The following is a 25,950-nucleotide window of genomic DNA, read 5'->3' as shown; positions in this document are numbered from 1 at the left end:
CATATAAAGTCTTTATTACGCGAATTAATGGACAGATGCGGTTATAAAACCAGCTTTTTAATATTAGACACGTGTCATCATATTTATATATTTTTTTCAGGCAAAAGCATTAATAAAAGTAATTACGTACTTAAAACGTAAAATTAGGAATTGCGTCTTTTCACGAGAAAATTGGAATTCAGAGTTTTGTAAAATATCGAGGTACAAGGAACTAGAATTCCGAAAATTGTATTCCTGTTAATCCCATATTTTCTACCAAAGTAACTAAGCTCTACGAAATCCAACTATAAGAAAGATTTCAAGTATCGAGAAAATCGTAAAAGTTGTCCAGGATTTTCACAAAGTTACCACGAAGTCTCAAGATATTTAAGTTTCCTAATTAGCAGCGTTTAATTTAAAGTATCCTATGAATATTCAAGAGATTTTCAATATCACTTTTTCCTCCTTCAACTTGGATAATTTATCGATCTATTAGTAGCATAATACTCTTTCGCGAACTTGAGATCATTATTTACTTTGTAATTTAATCTAAATCAATTCAACATAAATTTCGATAGAATATAATACAAAGATACATTCATCATACTTGGTTCGTCATATTTTTAACATATATACATATATTCTCTTTTTCCTTTCAATGAAATAGAAATATCAGGAAATAATATATTTCAGGGACAGAAATTTAATTCTATTGTATCTATCTGCTACAGGATTCAGTGACAGCGTTAAGCATGCTACACAACGAATCTTACAGTCGGTTGCACATAATTTAATAACAGAGATTGTGCGAGAACCTCGATCCATTCGAATTCAGGGAACGATTCCAATTACGATGCCTTAATCAGAAATCCAACTCTACATATCTCAATCTCTACTAATAGAGATTGTAACAAACTGAATCGTCAAGATAATTATAAACGTTGCTCCTTCGCTCTAAACTGGATTTTATAATTCTCAATCGATTTGCAATTTAATTTCAACTTTGCTATTTACGAGAGTATTACGATCGCTACAGTTTTATGCCATTTACACTTTCATTATTACACGTGTAACATCATCTATTCGACTTCGATTCAGGAAACAATTTCAAACGCTACTTTTTCCATTCGAGAGGTCTATCAACTGACTCGCATCAAACATGCGTATCTTTTGTATTATTATAATTATTAATTACTAACAAAAATTGTATGAGGGAAGACTTACGTTATCTTACTATTACTTAACCAGAGTTTCGTGTAGAAAAATCAGCAGCTTGGCACGTCGTTCGTTAAAAATCTTATCCAGAGAAACCTGTGTCTTTGTATTTTTATTTAACAAACGTCGTGTCAAGAAAAGTCTACATTTCGTACAAGTATTAGCCTTTGGAGAACTTCAATACTAATAATACACACTGCTCGTCTATTTCAATTTAAATACTAATCTCATTGATAATTTTAAATGCTATACTTTCCAGATAAATGCAATTACGAATACCCTAAAATAGAGTCCGACTATACCAGACAGAAAATGTAAACGTAGCAAAACCGATAGAAAACACATAATATGCAAAAAATAGAGAAAATGTCCATAGCACCGTACACGTTGTAATATTTAGCTTCCAGCTTCCATTTGTTTAATTATACTCGTAAATATATGAAATCACGACCCTAAATATCCGCATTCCTCTATCGATTACGATGCTAAACGATCCTGAAAATACTTTTCGTTTCCTTCGTCACGGATCCAACTTGGTCTATCCCAATAATAGAGAGGCCACTTCAGCCACCAATTTAATTTCGAAAACAATTCCAAAATCGCTACACTCCCGTCACAGATTTAACACCACGTTAGCACAGAAATCCACTACAGACTCAAAAGTACATACTATTGCAGTTACTATATATCCTCGTCGGAGATGCAACGGTTTCGAAGCGTCTCGATGCCAGTTTCTTGATGCAAGCAGATAGTAACACAATGCGCGTCGCAAAAAGATGTTCTAACAGAGCCAGGCGGCTCGTTCGACGTCTACCGAGTACGATTAATTGCTAAGACGGCGGACATTAATTGCCAGTGCCGCGACCACAGCTCGTGTGACTATTAATTACGGATGTAGACGACGGCGGAATCGGACTTCGAAGTGCACGAACAAGACGCGCGTTCGCTAGACTGTGAACAGGTGAACCTCGGCGCGGTAATGGGATCGTAATAGATCGTAAAATCGGCTGAATACCTTCTCGGATATTGTCTTCGTTTTTCCGAATCGAAATCAAATACGAAAGTGTCGTACGGTGGACGCTGCAACTTGCAACGGTTCGATGTTCCAAACAACAAAAATGTCAAGGAAAATTCAGCGTTTAAACTCGAGCGAGAACTGAAAGTTTAAGTAAAAATATCGAGGAAAATGTAGCTTTTTTAAACTGGAAGGGAAACTTCAAGTTTGAATAAATAAAAATGTCAAGGAACATGCAGCTTCTAAACTCGATGTTGGAACAAAGATGTCAAGGAAAATTCTGTTTCTAAACTCCAATAAAAACTCTTGCTACAAGGAGACAAAGAGTCACTTGTCGTCATGCAGCCGTCACGTGGTCGTCTTGTCTTTCCGCTAAAATACACAGCCTTGTAGAAAAGTCATTGAGAACATCGCAATTGTCAACAGCAGTATCAACCAGTTTACTGATAATGCAATGGAACATCTTAGAAAAGTACGAAAAAATAGACAAATGTATTTCTGCAAAGAAACGTCAAGCAGCGATGTCAATAAATTGCAACCCTAGACTAGCCGATCGTAGGAATATTATTAATTATTTGATATTATAAAATATTTTTATTTGTAAAGAAAAAACATTCCATTATTATACTCGTCTTCTTTTTTGCTATTTACCAATATGATCCTTCCAAATTTCCTATATTGAACAAATTTTGAATGTTTCAACGGATCAGTTCAATTTACAACACTCCAAATACGAGGCGAGAACTTAATGCTGGAATCGATTGTGTTCGAGCTTGAAGAGCCTATTATCGCATTCGAATACTTGTGCGAGGAACTTTGCAATAATTTTTCAATTTTTATTTTATTTTCCCATAAGAATCACGATCACCAATTTTTTAATTTGATTACATAAATATATCAATTCTGAAAAATACATATCACAATGATAAATCCAATTCTCAAAAAACAAGTTACATACTTCAATGAATTTATTCATAGCTAAATGATGTTTAATACTTAGTAGCTTATGTTTAAAATCTAACGTTGTGTTATACGTACAATTTCATATCTAATTCTTTCTCCTTTAATCACTTTATATTACTAGATTCTAAAAAAATAAGTTCGAGAAATGTTAGCATTATTCCTTCTTCTATTTAGATCCTGCAATTTTATAATGTTTGCAGAAATCAAAGTATCATAAGCACAGTGATATACTATCTTTTTGTCAAATAATATTTTTTCGTATATTTCGGAATATATATAGCATAATATTCCATGCAATTAAATTCCATAATTATTCTATATAATTAATTTTCCGTAGATTTATAGAGCCAATTTTCTCATTCTAAAGCTATTACTTTTATATATCCATTGTAAATTTTATTATCGATCGTACGCGCGAAGTTATCGATTGCGGAATAGGTGGCTTAACGATGCATTGTGTGATTTATTCATCGGCGAAAAAATAGAAATGGAAGGTTGCCGGATCGGCGAAGGGAAGGAAGTTCAAATTCTTGGCAGCCAGTCAGATTCGCGACGAATTGCATGATCCACGTTGCCCTCTGATGCCATCCAACGCGTTTTCTATCACATCCACTTTTTAATTATGAATTACTGTATTGTCATTTCGTTAAATCGATTCATAAATGATAATTTTTGGTAAAAGAAATTTCACTATATGTTCAACTGTTAGAAGAAGATATAATTTAGGTAATTAACACGTTCGATATCACAGTGAATTTTAACAAGTTCAATATGGGAATATTTTTACAATTCTTACTTTCCGCGACTAGAAAAATAGAAAGAAATTTGTTTTCGTCGGTTGCATTAAAAAATTCCTACGCGTGTTAGATTACTGAGAAACGTCAAAGAATAATAATATCGGTACGTCTTCACGGCATCGACTTCACAGCGTGTTAAAATAAAACGTTCACTGTAGATCGATATATTCGTACAATTAATTTAACAAAATAATGTATGATGTAATAGATCATAAATGAATACCTAATATTTTTCCTTATTTTTTAACATCTTTTTTGCCATTTGAAAAATACAGTATTTACATATCGAACTTGTTGAAGTGATCACCACCTCTAAGAAAACTCTACATCTGGTCTTTCAGTTTCTCAAGCACCGAAGCCATCGACAGAGTATAGACAAAAGACTGGGTCGAAGGCAGACCATAAACTGTAGACAGGCGACGATGGCTTCAGGGTTTTCAGTCAGGATCTGGATCCGTTCAATTATATTCCGATTTGTATTTACACTTCAGTATTTAAAATATATTTACAATTTATCCACGCGTCCCTTTGTTCACATACATCTAATAACCTCAACAGAACTATAAGAGATATGTATTATATATAGGTATAAATTTACGTAATTAACAAGTCGGATAAAGTGAATCGTCCATATAAATGAAGTTCCACTGCAGCTTTCATTTCGACTTCTTTCAAACAAATTCCTTACTTTCCTCGTAGTTGTATCAAACTTCTACCTCCAACCAACGGAAACGGTTTCAAATAAACGAGTTACTCTCGTGCGTTCAACCCTCCACAGTCGATACGCGCCACCCCTTTAGAGTTGCGATATTATCTACCGGAACACGAGCGAAGAACGCAGCGAAAGGATTCGCGTTTACACGCGGCGCGGGCCGGTTTTATTGCCGGCGAAACCACCAAGAGAACAAATGGATAAACCAGGAAAGGGAAGAGCAATTTTGAGTTCTATCGTTGGCTCTCGAGCGGACAGGAACCGGCTACGATTTCGCAGCTTTGGAGTTTCCAGCGAACGCTACTCTCTGTGATGAATGAAATTTCGTCTGTGATGAAGTCTGTATGATGATTGCAGTTGAAAATCGCGAATTGTACGCTGTTAGAGCGATTCTTTCGAAAGAATGAAAATTTCATTCGATCTCCTAGCGTTAAATTTGCAAATTCTGCATTGTTGATTTTCTGTTCTGTGGAAAACGCGCAGATATCGTCCAAGCTTTAGAGTTTTAAAGTTAGAAAGTTCGAAATGGCGCGTTGTTAAATCGATTGTTTCGGGAGGATGGAAATTTTATTATGTTTCCTGAGGTTAAATTTGCAAACTGCGCGTCGTTGATTTTCTGCTCCGTCGAAGGTATACAGATCTTACCGAAGCTTTCGAGTTTTAGACGAGCAAGTTACAATTTATGCATCGCTAAATTGTCTCTTTTCCTACTAAAAAAGAAAGAGAAAAAAGATAAACTAATCTTTTTGGAGGATTGAAAATGTTATTAAATCTTCCAGCGTTAAATTTGCAAATTGTGCACCGTTGGGTTATTTTGTATTTTTGACTGAACATTTTCGATCGCAACATCTTGGAATCGATTTTCTTCGAAAGACTGGAAGTTTCATTAAATATTTAGAGATCGAAGATTGCGTCCAAGAAACAATTCACTATAATATCATGTGTAAAATTCAGCGAAAAGAAATTTGAATTTCGAGCTGCATTTCGAAGTTCCATCTCATTTTTACAGTGTATACATTTCGTTAGCTTTTTTCTTTCTTTCTGTATTTGACGTTTCTCTATTAATAAATGTGTTTCGAAGAAGATGTAGGCTTCGTTTTATTTTCAATCTTAGAAAAAGAAGAAGATTCGTTGGCCGGATTGAAAAAGCGAATCCGTGTCGAAAACAAAGTAAAATAAAATAGTGACACGGAGAGAGTCTTGGCACACGCGCTAACCGATTTATTATTGACTCGGGTCATGGATAGCCGCGACCGGGCGACAGCCACGGCGAAAAAAGCAAATCGACCGGAATACCTCTCACTGCTCTGTTTCCGGTCCAGCCTCGTGAACCCAACATCAACCGTGGAATTTGGAGAACTCTATATTTACACATTGATTTTTCTCTCCTTTCCTTTCACCGACAATAAATTCTATTCAAAATCATCGGCTCGTAAAATTTATTCTTCATATGCACTTTAATTATACCTATTCCATTTTACCAATTATTTTACTAATTATACCATTTCGTGTATCATAGCCCGTATGATTTATAGTGTATATTCGCACGTTGATTTTTCTTTCTTTTTCCTTAACACGTGATAAATTTCATTCAAAATCAACGGCTAATAAAATTCTCATTAGTTGCAGTTATTTCAATTACACATTTCTCGCCTCACAAACTGGTTAGTTATGTTTCATGGTTTTTCGTTGAAGTTATGTCAGTGCTATGTAAAGCCTCTTAGAAGCTAAACTGGCTAATTTCGTGTTCTTATCAATTCCTCAATTTCATCAGATAAATACACGATTAATGTCCACGATAAATTCTCGAAAACAAATGAGTTACTTTCATGAACGAATGATTATTATTACACAAATGAATATTCTCAAAATATATTTAGAAAATAGTATTTGTAAAATTGTTTTCTTTGCTTTTACATTTACCGAGTCTTCGATTTGTCCTCTGAGAGGTTCCTGCGTTTCGATATTATCGAACAGTCAGAAAAATGTGCATATAATTGAAACACTAAAAATTTAGAGAAATGCATGTTATTAGAATTGAACAGACATTGTCTATTTAACCATAATTCACATTATAAAATTATCCTACATGTTCACAGTGTAGATATCCTTTTTATACGACGAGTAATTGTAAATTGTGCAATTTGTAAAATACCTTCTTCTTAGGATTAAAACATTATAGTTGTTGCCATTTTATAAAGTACTATCGATCCATCTTTCGAATTCTTTAACTTCTAACCGCTTTCGTCCTTTTTATATTATGACAAATTTTGATAGCAAATAGATAAAAATTGTATCCTCGATAATTCTCCTCTTGCAATTCTTATGTGACAAATCCATAGCTTCCGAGTCAGACCTTTCCACATTAGCATTTTGCTCTATATTTATCCAAATTCTCTAAAGAGAAATAACCAAAATTGCCGCTGCAATACAAAGTCCCTGTAACGAATCGAAATTTAATCGATGTCTGACGATCGACGACCGAATCTACTTATCTGGTTCTTATAAACCGAATCTACTTCGGTATTACGTTAACAAAAAACAAAATAATGGCAAGAACTGGAAAATTTCTATTGCATTATTTGCCCTCTGAATTATTATATTCTCTCATTTTCCTATGCAACTAATTAAAGAAATTTATTATTCGAGTTAAGGTTCCATCAGTCGCGTAAATCCGCTTACATTGCAATCCTTAACGCGTTGACTGTAATGTTATTTTACCGGAGCCGCGACACGTTCAAACGCACCACACCATAACGCTATTGTTCTTGCAAAATATTATATTATATCTACGTACTGTATTTTTCTCCGACCACGTTATCTAAGTCATTCGCATTGTCCAACATTTGCCATGGCTCGTGAAATTTATCTGACTTTGATCGTCATAAAAAATTGAATAAAACGTAGGTCACCGGTTGCCACTGTGACAGTCAATGTGTTAAAGGGTTAAACGAATGATCCATCGTAAGTTACGGTGAGAGGCCAATTACAAATGGTCGGTGAGATGTCTGTGTGCACGCAGCGCTCGTTATTTTCGGACGGTAATCCAAGTCCGACGAAAATACCGGCCTTCCCAGTGCCGGACACGAAAATAAAAAAAATCGTAATTGTCGAAGCCCCGGGGCAACGAGGATAGTATCGTCTTGGCTCGCGTCACCGGCTGTAAATCCGGACAGTCGTCGTTCGTCGATTCGCCTATTACACTGTTTCCTTTTGACAGTTATCGTCGCGTATTTATGAGACACGTTCCGCCGCCTCTTCTTTCCTCACGTTCGCACCTTGCTTTTCCCACACCCGGAAGTCGTATCTCGAGATCCTTGTTAGCCAATGTCGGCACAACCAATATCGCTTTCCACGCATTTCTTTAAACCCTCTTCGACCAGCTTCCGGATCGTTCTTTTTCTTTTAGGTATACGATTATTCTATGTTTATTTCGTTAGCATCGTTTTATTATTTTGAGCAAGCCTTTTCGTAATATTGCTAACACGGTTTTTAGCTTCTTCTTTTGACAATTCCTAGATCATTCTCTTTGTTTTATCTTTTGGTATTTATACGTATACGGTAGTATGGTGGCTGTTTATTATCCTGAACATGTTCTTTGATAATAACAATTCTCTATATCGGCGATCTTTTAATTCGAACAGTTTTGAGATCGTTCCTCTTGTTTAAGAATTGTTTTCGTACGTATCTTTCATATGCAAGCTGGTTATTCCAATTTCCAAGATAGAATGCTCAAGTAAATCTCCATATGGTGAAAATGCTAAAATATTTGTCTAAACCTGTTCTTAAATTCCAGCTAAAATGGAAAAAAGAAAATAAAAGAAGAAAAACCTCCCGGTAAAGTCTCATATTATAAATAATGAAATATTTATTCAAACCTAGTCTTAGATTCCAATTTCCCTAACTAAAACCCTCGGTAAATTGCCCACTTTCTGAACGCTAGAATATTTCTCCAAATCTGTTCTTAAACTCCAATATCCAAACTAAAACCCCCACGTAAATTCCCATATTCTGAATGCTAAAATACTTATCCAAACCTGCTCTTACATTTCAATTTCCGACTTAAAATCCCCGCGTAATTCACCCAATTTGTAAGCTAAGATATTTATTCGAACCTAGCCTTAAGTTCCAATTTCCAAAATAAAATCCTCAAAGGGAAATTTCCATCGTTTAAATATCGTTACATCGATAGAAAACTGGGCTTGAATTCCATCTTGGAAATATTCTTAGGGGGCGGCAGTGGAATATCTCGTAGGATCGCAGACTGCGAACCGGAGAACGTTAATGACGATCTTTCGGTACGGTTTCCGGAATTCTACACACGATCTACAGAAATCCACCGTGCCGAGCATGCAAGCATGCGATACAGACATTGCTCACGCTCTTGATTTGTGTTGGAATCCTAGCAAGAGACGTTGCCATCGAGAATTATATCTCAACAATGAAATATATTCTAGCAACAGTTTCTTACTGCCACGCTGTGTACAACGTCGTTTGATATCTAAATCGTTTCGACGATATTTGAACACGAACTACCCGTTGGTCCGTCTGCGTTGCAAAACTGAGCATCGAGGAAGCTGTTTTCGGAGCTGCATATACAGCAGGACACTTTGGGGGGCAAAGATGACCCTTGGGTTTCTTTGGACGTATAAGAGCTAACAGAATTTCTAACCGAGCGGAGTATCGTCAGGGAGATAAGAAACTAGAAATTAGTAACTGTGTACGAGTGGAACGAGAATGTCTATGCAAATTTAGATTTTTATCGACAGAGTGGAAGAAGTGTAATTTAAAAACAAGTTCCTTTCGTCCACTAGGTATTATAAGGAATACCCTATCTTGAATATTTTACGTATTTTCGCATTTTGTGTTTTAAATTACCCCTGAATACTTAAAAATTCGTAGTCTAGTAATGAAATATTTCGATGAATGTTTATTCCCATCAGATTTATAGCTTTCGATGCGTATTAATTAATACTCACTAAGTCCGGAGAAGAATTTTGGGGCTTTTGACGTTATAATTTACTGCGGTACTTCGTTCCAGGCTAATTCTCTAATTAATTGAAAAATCATATGACAGATGTCGCAGAAAATATTCTCATTTGAAGAATTAATCCTATGATTTTAGAAATTTAAGAACAGCAATCAATAATTACGAATAAGAACTTTATTTACTTTACGCGTCCATTTATCAACGGAATTTCAAATCCTTGGAATATCCAAATGGTCAAGTGTTTGCTACGAACTTCGGTTCAAAAGCCCAGCAAATATGTTCAGAATAGGCTAATAATACCGGTACCATTTGTATCGATATTTCTGAACCACCGAAGTATTGTAATTATAACATCGATGCGAGCTTCGCTGTGTAAACGAGGAGCAGAGTGACAAATGTGTATTTCTGTGCAACATTGTGCAACATCTTGCTCTGATTTATCTTTGCAACTTGTCTCCGATGTCAGATGAATTCTCACAGATAATCGTACGTTATGTTACGCAAGCGTGGCAATTAAACCATTTCATTTATCTGCATAAAAGTAAAGGAAGCTTCGAAGTAAAAAACTGTATATCGAATTGTGTATCGTCGGTTGTATAAATGATACGATGAAGTTAATTAAGAGATAACTCTTTTTTTCCGAAGTATCGCAACTTTTGAATTAGAAAGTTCCAAGCAGAAAATTATCCACTATTCAATTATTTCGTAACGAAAATTTGTTTATTCGACGACTGAGCCAATAACGCGCAGCGAAAATTCGCTTCATTATTTTCTCATTGTCCTACTTTTTTTCATCGTCTTTCATTGCGAGCCGCAACTGATAGGAGAAAATGCTAGTTACATAACTATATATATGTATATATAGCAGGATGCTGTCAAAAAACTAGGGTAACTGTCAATTGTTAACGATGAGTTTAATGTCTTGTAGGCGTTACATGGACGGTGTGCGCATTCATCAAACGAATTAACGGGATGTTTTCTAGAACCGTCGATTAAAGTGTACGTTGCTATGAAATGATAAACGAAAATAACGAAAGAACCTAGCGATTATTGCTGCTGGTAATTCCATCGGCAAATGAAATTTAGAACGAGCGTAATTTTTCATCCTTCGAACAAAGTCCCACGCTTCCTTTCCAATGATCAGTTTTGTCAACTTGTACTCTTTTTCAAGTTTATTTTCTTTCCAAGAAATTCTAACGATTTCGCTAAACTACACAATTTACAAAAATTCTTGACGATTCTATTTAATTCCCTATAATCTAAATCGCTAAAAAAATGTGGCGGAATTTTACATTCTTAAACACTTAGCTGCTGCAATCTCTTTGAAAAGCGTGTACCTGAAATGTGTCGCAAAAGGTAAGCGAGTATACTCGTCAAACGCAGAGTATGCGTGGCTGTTATAATGCACAATCAAGTTGTAACAAATTGACTGTTTTATTTTTTAATTTCGTTGCTGATAGGGCTCGTCGTAACACAAAATATCGCCACCTCTTCGCGACGAGTATACTCGTGAAAAGCAGATAACCGATCGACGATTGCTTCTAATTCCCTAAATTTAGAAATTTTGCAAAATTTCTTAACGTTCTTAGGAATTGCTTTTGCTTTACTGAAAAAAAAAAAAAAAAAAAAAAACTGCAGAAAGTCTCAATATTCCACTGATCATAATACGATAGACATTTTCTTTGACGTACAGAATATTCAGGAAATACGTAAACGCAAATTATTCACCGCTCAATCTCAACGAGATAACGAGCGGACCTCGAAGAGTCACGAGTTTAATGAACCAAGGCGATAAGGTTAATTAATAAACGGCATAGTAAATGGACTGTATCGTGTGGTCTTACCTTGCCCTGCATAATCAGGCGGATGGTCAGAGTGACCGAGGGGTCATCGTTCAAAACTGGTTTCGAATCCATACTGTCCATAATGAAGTCACGGGTCCTGTGATCCAAACGAAAGCTCTTCTTGAGATTTACAGGGAGAGGGGAAGGATAAGAGGCAGGATAAGGTGGGCAGGGGAAAGGTTAGGCGAGTGATTTTAGTTGGAGGGGTCTTGGGACGTGCTTTTCAATCGCTCCCAGGTGTGTTCAGTCCTTGCACTGCAATCAAAATATGCATACAGATTAGTTAATTATTCCTTAGAAGTTCGAGTATAGCGTTAAAGCAGTTTATTATATTTTACTCGGATGTACATGGCGTATTCGTGTAACATATTGTTATATCCTTGTAATTTAGGAATATTACATGTACAAATCCATCGTGAATTATAAATTAAGTTTTAGAAGAAGTTACGGACTCTCAATCATCTGAAATTGAGCACAAATTGTTTAATTCTTAAAAAAAGGTAACTTTATTTCCACTGGGTATATTCTATCTCTCGTTGTTGTTTTACAATGTTTTCTAACGGCTTGTTTAACCTCTTGCTGTCCTCTTCACTTTTGTACCTTTGAAGATATCTTCTTCTTTCGAGCCATTTTATTCGTAGAGTTTGTGGTAAAAAATACAAAAGGTACAAAAATCCAATAGAACAGCGAAAGCAAATATTTCAAACAAATTTCGGGTCATATCACAAAATTATGGAACCTGTATTGTATCGAATTAATTTATTGTCATTTTGTGGGTTGGTAGAATTCTGCGTAACTTGGTCTAATTAAAATAACACGAGAAGATTTGAATAATATATCACGATCGTGGTTTACACGCTATAGATTATTCTATTCTATTGCGATTCCATAAATTACCTTCGATATACTATAATTTGTATTTTCAATTTTCAACATAGTTTCAGAAACATAATTTTCTTCAGATCATTACTGGAATTATCAGATCTTAGAATTTTGGGATTTTATTACGGAATGTGATGCATTTTGTAAAATATTTTACTCATCTTCCAATCGATATAGTCCAATTTTGAATTCTAATTATACTTATTGCATGTATATATAAGTCGAGAAGCTCAGTGGACGAGTAGATGTTTCCAAGAAAAACGTAAACGTGACAAAATTTGTTAAGAACTAGCAAACTTTAACGAACACATCAAATAATGTGTCTCAATGTAACACGATTTTATCCTATCGTTTTTCTCACTTATCACGTAGTTTCCAAATTTGGAAGAAGAATCAGAGTCCTCAATGATATTTGTGGTCGAACAACCGACTACAATAGAAATTAGAAAAATTGAAAGCTAAATAAACATACAATAATTGTTATCTCATTATTCCGCTTATTATTCTTTACAGACTTTTCAATCGAATTTTAACATCAGCCAGAGTTTTCCCAAATCGAAGATCCTTATCATTCACATTGCTACTCCACCGAGAAAAATTCGACGAAACGAAATTAAAAACGAAACGATTTGTACAATATCGCGAAAAGTTTCGCCAACATTCGACAGGAATCCGATTGAAAGTATTGATTGCAAGCACCCCGATGAATGTATAACGTTTTCGAAGATAGTTTTTAATTCTGAAGCTCGTTGTATAGAATTCTAAAAGTGGATTGGGTAAACAGCGTGGTCAGTTATCGATCGGGTTACATATCGTGCTTTTTATCTCTCGAAATACTTTTCCAGGCTACGTATTTACTTCGCTGTTTTCTGATTTAATCTATCGACGAAGCAATAACTATCAAAGCAGGTGATTTTAAATCCACCTCCTTGAATATATACAAAGATGGAGAAACGTATAATGGGTCACTATTAATCGGATATTTATATAATCACGAAAGAAGGAGAATCGAATGCCAAGATTCCAATTATTCAAACAACACTGCGAAGAGTAATGTCACTTTGCGACTGGCTCTTTTACAATTCTATTATCTTCGTTTATCTGAATGCAAATATTAATTCCAATGATAAATATACATTGCTCGCTGGTAAAACTAATCTCAGATTTTAATATACTACGTCTTTGCAAAGCAATTTCAAGAAATGTGTTCCGGTCATTCATATCTAATAATAAAAAAAGAACAAAGGTCTGCGAGTATATGGAACTATTAAATTTTTACACACATCTCGAAATTATAGAAGAAGTAAGTTATTTAAATAGCCATTATAGTCAATAATTCAAATGTAATTAATCCTAAAAGACTAGAATTAAAGCTTCAACCGCAATTTACTCCAGTTTTCATATTTAATAACAAAATACAAAAATTGAGAAGCTTCTTAAACAACAGATCTTTGAATGTATGGAACCATAGGCCTGTTAAATTTTTACGTATCTGGAAGTTATAGAAGTAAGCTATTTAAAGAGCCATTATAATTAACAATTCAAATGTAATTAATACTAAAAAGACCAGAATGAAAACCTCAAACGAATTTTACTCGAGTTACAATTTCCTCTTACAAACTTGCCACGAGGTTTCAATTTTTCTGAAAAAGTAAAAAGATTTCAAAAAGGCTCCTAGAGAGAAATAATTTGAAATAAATAAAAAGGGCAAACTTGTGATATTTCTAGCATCCTAATATTATTGTCAAAACATATTCGCACATAAAAGATATAACTTAGAAAAAACGAAGCTGGTACCCCGCTGGGGGTAGCCCACATGCTATATTTATTTTTTATTTTTTTTCTTCACCAACAAGATATAACACTTTACCAAATGTCCATAAGGACAAATTGTAAAATAACCAAAATAAAATAAAAAAAAAAAAAAAACATATTCGCTATACCGTTCGTTCGTTTTAACGTGTCCCGCTGTGCAAATAATTTGCCCAAGTCCAACAGAAATCCCGAGAACATGGTGAAACGAGTCCGACGAAATTTCATTTATCGCCGGTTCGATAAATTAAAATGGTAGTAGGAGATTAAAGAGGGAACAAAACAATTGGTGAGAAGCATGAAGGAGAACTAGGTTACACAGCCAACATAATTCGACCGATTCACCGGCGACAGGCTAACGACGAAGCTGAGAGGCGAAGAACAAATATATCTTAGCTCGAACGACCGGCTCGACATCAAAGCCTCTCAGAAATAAACGAAATATGTACAATTGCCGGTGCGAACTTAACGCGATTTTCACTGTACTGAGAAACCAATGGGACCCAAGAACCACCGTAATTCTCTTCAACGACATTTCCAACTCGTTCTCGTATAGTTTTCTAAGCCGCGTGAATTCTATTTCCGTGGAAAACGCGGGGAATACGAACGATCAGCAATCGTAACGCTCGCGCAGTTAAATAAACATTACATTATCGTCAGCGTGATGCACACAGTATTCCAGGAAGCTGTGCAACAAACGCTGATTTGCATACAGAATTCCAGATCAAAGATGTTGAAATAATTTGGTAAAACGGCCGGTCGAGTTAGATTTGTTCAAGAGGATAGATGACTTTAATCATTGCGCCGCGTAATCGATCGTTTATTCTTCGGTAGTTTTAGCTTGAAACAGAGAAAAGAATTCTTTAGTTTTTAACTGCTCGTTTATCTTACTATTTCATTGTGTTTCATTTATCGTTGTCGTTAGCTTCCCGCTAGCTTTAGCTTTAAGAGAATTCCCTCATTTTCGTCCCTTCTTTTTTCATACTTTTTACTTCGGAATAAATTTGAAAAATTTAGAATAAATTTCGGAATAAATGTATTAAAATCGTATCCTTCGATGAACGCACGCAGAGTGTAAAAGTTAAGAGACGTTGATTTTAGTTCTTTTCAGATTTTCTTACTACGAATCTATATACTTCTCTACATTAGTATTTTGCACATGTATTTATCCAAGTTCTGGCAATATTCACAATTTTCTTTCTAGAAAAATAGTTAAAATTAACGCTATAATAACATTTCATTTAGCGAAACGGGATGTTAATTGGTGACCGATCGATGTCTGGCGTCTGACGACTGAATCTACTTACAGCATGAACCAAAAATGAAAGAGATTGGCGATTTATTATATAAATTGTTTGCTCTCTAATTTGTTTATACAAATATTACAATGTGCATTTGCTCAAAGAAATTCTGGCTATTATCATATTATTCGAGCCTATTATTCAAAAAATTTATAAATAAAAAAGAAGAGGAAGATGATGTTGCAAACACTATTTTTTAAATTTACCTTGGAATTTGCTAACATTTATTAACTTCTTCTTGTAATAAATTAACTCGTGGAAATAATCTTTCTTATTCTTTTTTTAACAGAAAATTGAAATTAACGAAAGATGGAATTGACCAATTTGGCTCCCGAGAGTTCCATTTACACGCTAGAATTACATTTTAAATTTCAATAATAGCGAATGCTTGAGCAATTCTATTTGGAACGAATCCGCGTAACTAAATTTGTATTCTGATTTTCACTGTTGTAAGAGACAAAGAAGATGCCGTTTCGGATTGACGTTATTTTCAAGGCTCGCACGCGTTAACCGAGAGTGTGTGTATCATTGGCTGTCTGTTCTTTGTTGGTTCTAACGAACCTCTTCCTCATTACGTGCACGTGTATAGAAGCCACTTAAATATAACTTTCTGTCACAAAGAAACCCTACGGCAACGAGATAGAAAAATATGTTCAATAATCGTGTGCTGTCTTTTGTACGTGTGTGGGACGTGTCTCGAGAAGGTAACTAATGGAGTTGCCATAATACGCTTGTTTCAAGCGTTCGAAAATACAAATTTTTCATAAACTTAACTTTTCACTGCCTCAGCTGTTCGACTCTAATTTTCGTCAATTTTTTACATGATATAAATAAGGTGATAAATCGTACGACGAATTTAAAAGATAGTTAGTTTAAGAAAAAATACTTTTCAATTTACGAAGACGATCGTTGTGGTCTCTAAATGACTAAAATTGTTTTCGCAGAAAGTATAACGTAAAAATTCTCGAATAGTCTGGAAATTTTCTGCAAAGTAACATTTAAAGATAATTTAAAGCGGTACAAAGCGACGTAGAATGTCTCATTTGACACTAATTGTAAGTTAGGTATCATTGACTTGTACATCATTTTATGTCCTTCATTATGAAACTTCCATAGTCACTATTTATGACAACGTTGCGATCTATTATACGAACAGCGTTATTTAATTAATATTCTAACATTATGCATCAGAGTGCAATTTTAAAGTGTAAAAGATTATTCGACACGAAGAGTATACGAAGCAGAAAATCGTTCGCAACGTATCTTTCGTTTTTCAAAAAGAAATACATAGCTTGAAAATAGTTAATTTTTATCTAATTTAATCAGAGCGTCGCGGCGTTTCATACATAGTTTTTAAGTATGTTCATATTTAGAATACTGTTTATCTATGGAGGAATTCGGAAAGGAAACGGTATATATAACGCTACTTGAAACATCAATTTTGTTAAAGGATGTAACCTAAAAACTGGGTCGTATAAATTCTAAATATTAACATAACAAATAGCCGGCAGTTGTAAATCTATTTTAAGTGCTTCCTAAGTAGAGCCAAATGAAATTATAAATAGAAATGTACATCAAATAATATTTTGAATAATGGATGGAATTAAAACGAAAGACAGCCAAAAAGGAGGGACACGAAACGTTTGTCACGCTGGTCTTGAGAAAGAAATGTTTAAACAGATTTCCCAAACAATATACATAATACACGTTTTCCAACGTTGTGTGTTGAGTTTGTTAACGTAGCAAATACCAATTACCATAAATTGTTCCAATACGAACAATACAATTTTCATGCAAAGCAATTCAAACATATAAATTCCAGCCAATTTTCTAGTTGTTCCATCATATTTCTCACCAATTTCCCCGTCAATTTTCGATCAGAATAATACGAGTAATACATTTTATTTTCATGAATTTTATTAACGAAAAGTTTAAAGCTTCAATTATTTCCTTTTCCTCTTTTAATACAGCGCTAGACCACGAATACTCGAACTACAGAAATATATAAAAATAAAATTTAGCTGAAGCAACGTAATCTTATTATGTTATTAACGACCACTTTAAACAAATTCAGAGCTACTAAAGTTACTTCAAGAGCTATAAAATCTCACGGAACTAGCGAAAAGAAACCGAGCGATGGATACAGCGTTATCCTATTGTAGTATTTCAAGATTAAATCCGCCCACATTTTTATTAATAGCCCATACATTACGAATTTTCGGACGATAGACGCCATTAAACTATTCTAAACTAACATTAGAAATATCTCATATTTTTATAAATCACAAGAAGAATTTTTTTATCCAAATTCATTTTATCCAACAAAGGGAAGAGAATCGTATACTCTCGTAAATTTTATCTCATCCCTGTGCGTTTTTGAAGTGCCATGTTCTCGTAATAATAATCTTTTATATCCTCAAATAAAAGCACGCGGTATTGTACACTGCTGCAAAAAAAAAAAATCCCTAAAAAGAAAACGAACGAAATACCTAGCGCTTAAGCGAGAAAAAACACACAACGATAAGATAAATTACACGACTGCCGCCGTTATTAGATCAAACGAGAATTCATAATACACCTTTGTCACGCGAATTCCATCCCCTCGCAGCTAATACACCGATTTGCACGGTGTTCGCAACAGATTTTAGCCGCTAAAACTTCTTAGAGGCCGTCCACGCTCGGATCAGAAGGTTACAAGGATCGTTCGAGAAAATTCCAACAGTAAAATGATAATAAAGCGCAGATAAAGGGATTTACGGTTACGAAATGTTAGTCATTCCTGAGCAAATGATGTGTACTGCTTAGAGCAGGTAAGGTTTCGCTCGTTCAGTTTTCAGGTCAGGCGATAAATACCTAAAAGTGCGAGGGAAATGTCGTCGAGCCAATATCAAAGTGTGCACCACGTGACACACACACATACACGTGAACACATGTACAACCGTCTGCTCGATCTAATTTGTCCGCTCCGCCTTTTACCATTCTGTCCCTTTGAAATTCCACGATATCCTATTGGGGACGCGGTAAAGGTCAATTTCCCTTTAAGATGACGCTTTTTCAAGCACAAAGATCGTACATGGAATTTTCTTTACTTTACGCAAAACTGTTTTATCTGTGCCGAGTCGCGGAGTTCTTGCGAGGGTTGTTCGAGGAGGCGTGTAAATGACGTGTTTATAAAGTGTATAGGGAAAACAGAACGTAGAAGTTGTATTTTGCCAAAGTTTAAATTCTCTGTCGCTAGTTAAATTTGATCCACCCGTTAAATTAATCCGCACGTGGACAACTAGAACGTTGTGATTAGGGTAAACTTTGAAGCGTTAATATTTGTAGCTTTTGTATAAATTTTGCAGTAAAGTATTTTCCATAGGGGATAAAGAAACTAGTTTTAGAAAGTATACACGCGGGTGGCAACGCTAGAGACGAAGAAGATGAGAGTTTCAATAAATTTAATGTATCGAGTATTGAGAAAATTTATAACGAATATAATCGAGAACATACCGTTGGTAGAAAATATCATTTTTAAAATTTGGAGATGTAAGGGCTGAAGAAATTCCATTTTTCTATTTATTGCAAAATATTTATCGATATTTCTTTTTTCAATTTCCCTTTAAGATGACGCTTTTTCAAAGATCGTACATGGAATTTTCTTTACTTTACGCAAAACTGTTTTATCTGTGCCGAGTCGCGGAGTTCTTGCGAGGGTTGTTCGAGGAGGCGTGTAAATGACGTGTTTATAAAGTGTATAGGGAAAACAGAACGTAGAAGTTGTATTTTGCCAAAGTTTAAATTCTCTGTCGCTAGTTAAATTTGATCCACCCGTTAAATTAATCCGCACGTGGACAACTAGAACGTTGTGATTAGGGTAAACTTTGAAGCGTTAATATTTGTAGCTTTTGTATAAATTTTGCAGTAAAGTATTTTCCATAGGGGATAAAGAAACTAGTTTTAGAAAGTATACACGCGGGTGGCAACGCTAGAGACGAAGAAGATGAGAGTTTCAATAAATTTAATGTATCGAGTATTGAGAAAATTTATAACGAAGATAATCGAGAACATACCGTTGGTAGAAAATATCATTTTTAAAATTTGGAGATGTAAGGGCTGAAGAAATTCCATTTTTCTATTTATTGCAAAATATTTATCGATATTTCCTTTTTCAATTTCCATCTATAAACTGAAGCTAGAAATAAAGCGAGTGATACTACACAATGTTATTAGACACTTGATATGAAAGATCACGATAGAAAAACAAATATCTGGAAGGTAGTCACATGGAGAATAAGTAAATAATTTTATATCGAACGTGTATAAACAACGCGTAACAACAAATTTCATTCTACGTACATTTTCCACCAATTTAACTCGTCTAATACTAAAAAGTATATAATTCTTTCAACTATATTTTATTTCTATCACTGTTTGCTAACTGTGAAATGTGCAGAACATACAATACAGCTTCGTATCTTGTCGTACAGTATCTATCGCTCAAACGCCTCCTCTCAACGTGACCGTGATGTTACCAACATGTTGATAATGAAAATCAAACGTTGTAGGCCACTAAAAATCTACCGCAAGCTGGAATTAATTAAATATCGCCATTTATATATACAGAAACTAGTAGTTCTGTTCCAATTATTTTATCGAAAAATTAAATTGAAAAAAATGGCAACTCGAGCAGAGGTTTGTCGGTTATATCTGGTTTCTAAATCAAGAAAGCATGACAGTAATCTAACAATGCAATAATTTGTCACGGCGTTCAAAGTAGAAAAATGAGAGACGATCTATTCCAGAAAATAATTTGAATATTTCTTAAGAAGACTCTATGAAACAAAAGAAACTTCAGCCGGTCGACTCAAAAGGCTATAAATAAAAGTTCAATATTACTTAATGTCAGCTTTAATAATGGAGAGTACACTTCCGATTGAGAATGAAGCGATCGGCTTTTAGAATATTGCGACGAAACAAACTTTCAACGATGAACAATTTCACGTGCACTTTATACAATATTTTGAAACTTTGTGGAATATAAATTTTTATCGGTGAGAATACCTTTTCTATCGTATCATATAATTTATTCAATCGAGCGTTCGTAATATAATCCTTTTAGCATAGACTATTTTAGATGGTATATTAAAAATTATTTTACCATCTCAAACGATATTAAAAATATTAAAAATACTTTTCAAATGATATTACAATAAATATGATGTTGAATAACTCTTAGCTATAGATTATTTTATGAACGCTCGATCAAGTAAATTATATTCCCTGTATTAAACTATCTTAAACGATTTAATTTTATAATCCAGTAGAGCTTAGGATAATCTTAAACTTCAAAAGACTATTTTACGAACATTAATTAAATACATTTCCTACTCGACTATGCGACAAGAATAAAACACAAGACGATGTAATTTTTCAAATGAACTAATACTAACAGCGACACTTGAACAAATTTTGCATCGATTAGAAATTAGATCAACAGCAACCATGACACAGAGAAAGGAACTACACTAGCCATTGCGAAGGACAATCCAGCTTCGATATACAGTAAATACATAGTGAAACGAAATTTATGCTGTTCCACTAGAATTGAAGATATCATCAAGCGAAGCGTCATGCAATCAATATTACCATTGAAAGAAAATAACTGTAATTGATTGGCGCTCTTTTGACAGAAGAGCACATTTCCATAGATATTTGTTCAAGAACTATTATTTCCATTTAACTTTCTAATCCTTTCGCTTCGCTCGATTTCCTTTCCAAATAAAACTTCCGGAATCTTTTATTTATTATTAGCGTGCTTCAAGGAGAAATTTTACACTAAGGTTCATTTGTTTATTTTTGTGCTAAGATACTAATAAATTCGTGACAAACGGAGCATGTGTCTAAATTCTCGGATAAAAATTTATTGCCATTTTAAGTGGCGAAACACTAAGCTAGGTATCTGCATTTATAACGACGGAAATACCGAAACGTTTTTCCTTCAGGCTGATGGAAGGTTTCCTTTCTGACAAATTGCTCTAACAGTAATCTGATCCTGGTATTTACTTCTATTGTTTACGGTGTTGAATCACAATGATCAGTCGTAAAGTGGAATTTATTTCCACCTGGAAATAGCCAATTTTACCTGCAATATTCAATATTTTCAAACGTTTATAATTTTGCATCGAATAAACATGGCGATGTATAATAATTCCAAGGCAATAACAAATATTTAAAAAATCCTGCGTTTCTAATTTCTACATCCTGTGTCAAGACAATATTAGTAATTTAAATTATTGTTTGAACTGTTGAGCTCTCCGATATATTCACGCGAAATTGTAAAGTATAATCATAAAGTATAATTCATTAAAGCTAATGCACGTATACAATGCATAATGTATTAAATGTATGTATATTTATATCGTATATATGTAGGTATCTTAGGTATCTACAATAATTATATTATGTTAACTATATTAAATTTTAAACGTTGCTATTGTAATGAACATATAAGAACATAAAAGAAAATAGCATATGAGAAAGACGTACAAATAAAATTGAAAATGTCTAGATGCTATCTTTTTTAATGGAACTCTGTATACATTAAAGACTAATTTCCAATAAAGATTCACCTATCATCAACGAGATGCTATCATGCGCCTTGATAGTGGATTTCCAAGACTGGATTTTTCATTTATTCATTTTCTAATTACTCGATTACGTGAACGAGGATCGATTACTGAGAAACCAGCGAATGAGCAATAATTCGTAGATTTAACTAATATCGTTGTTATTTTTATTTTCCATATGGAAATTTCACAGATTGTGCATATCGTAACCGTCATTTAGTATATAAAGATATATTTTATCGACTCGGCCATTCACGATTTATCGTCACTTGCGGTATTTAATATATAACGGCCAAATTGTTATCTGGACACTGAACAAATGGATAAAGTGTTGTTCAATTAAGAGGCTGTCCATAAATTATCATTTCTAACTCTATTATATAGCGTAATGTTCTCGCGGTAATAATTATACTAACTTACGAGTATGTAAATAATCTGTCAGGTAAATGATCTCGAAAGAAGGTACGATAAAAATAGAGGCATTGTTCAGACTGAAATTATCAAATAAATGAAATTACTCCAATCGCATTCACTTTACAACAGCGTTAGAATGCATTGGAATAGCATTCGCAATAATATTTTTAACACAGTATAAAGAGTGAGATGAATTTCAATTAAAAATAGCAAAGTCTATATACAGTGGCTACACATTCTTACATTTATGATACTATTTACATAATGACTGGTCAGACCAAAATTTCTTATCATTTAGTAGTATCGCTACAAAAACAAAATAAGACGCTCTACATGACAATCACATATACTTTATTAATTCCAAGGAACATTTACAAAAAAAGAAAAAGAAAGAAGAAAAAACAGGAAACAAGAAAAAAGGGCCATTCAAATTTCTGTCCTCTCATAGTTGTTCCTTCACTCAAATAAAGAAGACAAATTAAACCTAAATTTAATCGCGCGTGAAAACTTATCCCTTAAACGGAACTTCATTCTTCTTAATGTTTAGGTTCCCTTTAGGCTTCATTCTGTCCAAAACAATCATTTCCGCCTTATTTCTAACGAGACAAACGAAACGACCGTTGATCCGTTTCTAACGAATCACCCAGTACACGTGGAAACCGGTCGTGCTTGATTCAACGTTCTCTAATAACGGAAAGGGGTTCCCGCGTTCAATGCTGCGCCCCTGGCTCGACACTCCCCACTCCATCGTATCATGGGCCGCGCGCGCGCTGCTAAAAGTGCGTCAGACAGGTTTCTTGCTCTGTTCGTTGCGAACGCGCTTGGCACGTCCGACTGCTGCGTGTCGTGTACAGTACACACGTAGCGAAAACACTTCGCCTCGACAAAGAGACACTGGTCTCTTTGCACGCGATCATATGAGCTAAGAGTCACGGTTATATCTCGGTCAGGCCTTTTTCTCAACGTCGTCACCTCGATATATCGATCCGGAGAACGGTATTCCGCATCTTTTTTTTTTTAACGGCAAACCGAGGATTTTCGCGCAATAACGCGGTATACACGTTACGCGATATTACTTGCGCGCGCGTAATATTGACCGATGCTCCACTTTTCCGTCGGCTATACAGCCCGCTCCGACGCAAGATCTTTTCAATGAGATCGCTTCTCGATTTTAACGTGTATTCCCTTCCGATAAGATTCCGGGCAAAGATGGTTAATGAAATGAACGTCGCTTGGAAATATGGCTAATAGGAAATATTGGTCGATACTAAGCGCGCCAAATTCAAATCGACGAAGGAGACTTTACACAAAATGTAAAATATCTTTAGTACGACTTAACATGGCTAATATATACGTTGGTTGGAGTAATTCGAGAGATATGCTGCAACGAATTATTACCAAATAAACTCTTGTTAAAGTAATTTCATTTGAGAAAAGAAATATTCACTGAAATCCATAATTGTTAGCAACGTGAAATTTCGAAATTATTGCAATCTTGCATCTTTTACATGTTTATTACAGGCTACTCAATGTTGAGTTTAACGCACTACGCGTGCTCGCTTTCTGTTTATAATATTTTACATTCTATATCCTAAAATTGTGTCTCATTTTCCCTCAAATTATTTTTATTTCCAACATTGCTTTAAAGCATTTGATAATTGAAAATCATTGTACCAACACGCATTTACTGCGCGTTACATGACATTTACCGCACGTTCATTCTTTAGTTACAATATATCCTCGTAATCAATGAAACTTGGAGCAACGATTCGAACAAGCGTGGATAATGTAATATTGATGTGTCGAACGATACGGCTTTTTTCGATTCAATAAATTTTCCGTGTCGTTGACAGATGGCACTGATGCTGCTACGCAGATAAAAACATGCAAACGTGGATTAAAGACAAGTATTTTTGCTCGTTAGATCCTAACTACCATGTGCATAAACGAGTTTTTGCTAGATCAGGACAGTAGATTATTCGATCCTTATCGATCGTCGATAACAATGTATCCGTTGTGCGATAACGAACGATTGCACAGTGTACGCGTTAATCGAGAATATTTAAATTAGACTATATTTAATAAACGTCTGTGAGGCAGTTAATTAATCAAAGAAACCTTAAGACGAACTTGATACTCCATAATATATTTATTTCACATTTAGTTGAAATTAATTTCCTACCTTTCCAACGAAGATTATGAACAAGAAGATGAACGACAAAAGAATTAAAAAAATTAGACGCCATTTGATTCATGGCGAAATAACTTGGAAATAATAAACTTCTATCTGATATTCGTTACTCAAATTAAAAACAAAATTTCAAAAGACCTGTCTTTGACAAGTACATATTCTCTGCGGCAATACGAGTGCAATTAAGAAAAAGAGATGAGAAAAAAATTGGAGCAACTCAATTTAACTTTATAATCACATCGAGATTAATTTCCAAGAGAAATAAGAGGTAACCAGATTGAAAAAGGGAAGAATAAAAATTGAATGGCTAAAGTAAATAAATATGCGATTTGAATAATCCTAGACGCGCCAACGAACCAACCACTCGTGTTATAAATATCGTGTCTCTCCTCTAATCTGCCCACCACCTTTTCAATAGAAAGACTTGATTAATGAAAATACGCCCGCGGTCCAACTTTCATCTCAAACTCTTATTCATAAAAAAATCTGCAGAACAGGTAAAGTACCATAGATCCTAATGACGACGACTCATCGCGAGATATACAGGGTATCTAGTAATTAATGGTACAGCCGAGCATAGAGTGATTCCTCGTGAAAAGATAAATGGAAAATGGAGAAAGGAAATTTTTCGAGACAAACGATTTTGAAAATTAGTCTGGAATACACGTGTACTAACTGTGAGTTTCGAATTGGTGGACTACTTTTTCCACTGCTCTTTGTATTTACAAACACAGGTAATAAATATTATCTGTTTCGTGTCATTGCTATTATCATACCACGTGTATTATTGTTTTTCTATATCTCTATGTACATATGTCCTACGACGACAGACAGACATACATACATACATATGTATGTCTCTACCATAATAGAGATAGAGGCTCGTTATAATTCTAATGAAATTTCAGAATGTTTCGTGTAACGTGCAGAATAAAAGAAACCTTAAAAGAAACCTGATATGCTATTTACTTCGTAATTACTCTATATTAATTAACTATCTTGCCAAGGAAAACTGCGAAGAAGAAAATGAACGAGAAAGGAATTAAACGCGATTAAACATATAATGTTCGTTAAATGTATCTACCAGTGTTTCAATACTTTCGTGAGCTACTGTGAACGTAACAATGCGATTGATTAATCATTCCGTCGAACCAATTTGAACCAATTACCACGTGTTGAACGAAACATAGAAATGTTCCGATGCTCATGAACGGGGGATGTATA

At 34.6% G+C, this 25,950-nt stretch overlaps 1 protein-coding gene across 4 annotated transcripts in view; it reads right to left on the bottom strand.

Moving 5' to 3' along the window:
* The window catches only part of LOC132912277 (poly(rC)-binding protein 3), an 86,168-nt gene that overhangs the window by 57,209 nt on the left and 3,009 nt on the right, over positions 1-25,950 (bottom strand). For all 4 annotated transcript variants that reach the window (XM_060969620.1, XM_060969623.1, XM_060969622.1 and 1 more), the window contains exon 2: positions 11,516-11,770. In XM_060969620.1, coding sequence (XP_060825603.1) covers positions 11,516-11,596 — 81 coding nt within the window. In that variant the 5' untranslated portion in view covers positions 11,597-11,770. The remainder of the gene's footprint in view (positions 1-11,515; positions 11,771-25,950) is intronic.

The sequence above is a fragment of the Bombus pascuorum genome, chromosome 11 (assembly GCF_905332965.1).
Source record: "Bombus pascuorum chromosome 11, iyBomPasc1.1, whole genome shotgun sequence".
Taxonomy (NCBI): Eukaryota; Metazoa; Arthropoda; class Insecta; order Hymenoptera; family Apidae; genus Bombus; species Bombus pascuorum.
Note: the sequence above shows the minus strand (reverse complement) of the source record. Positions and strands in the feature narration are given on the sequence as shown.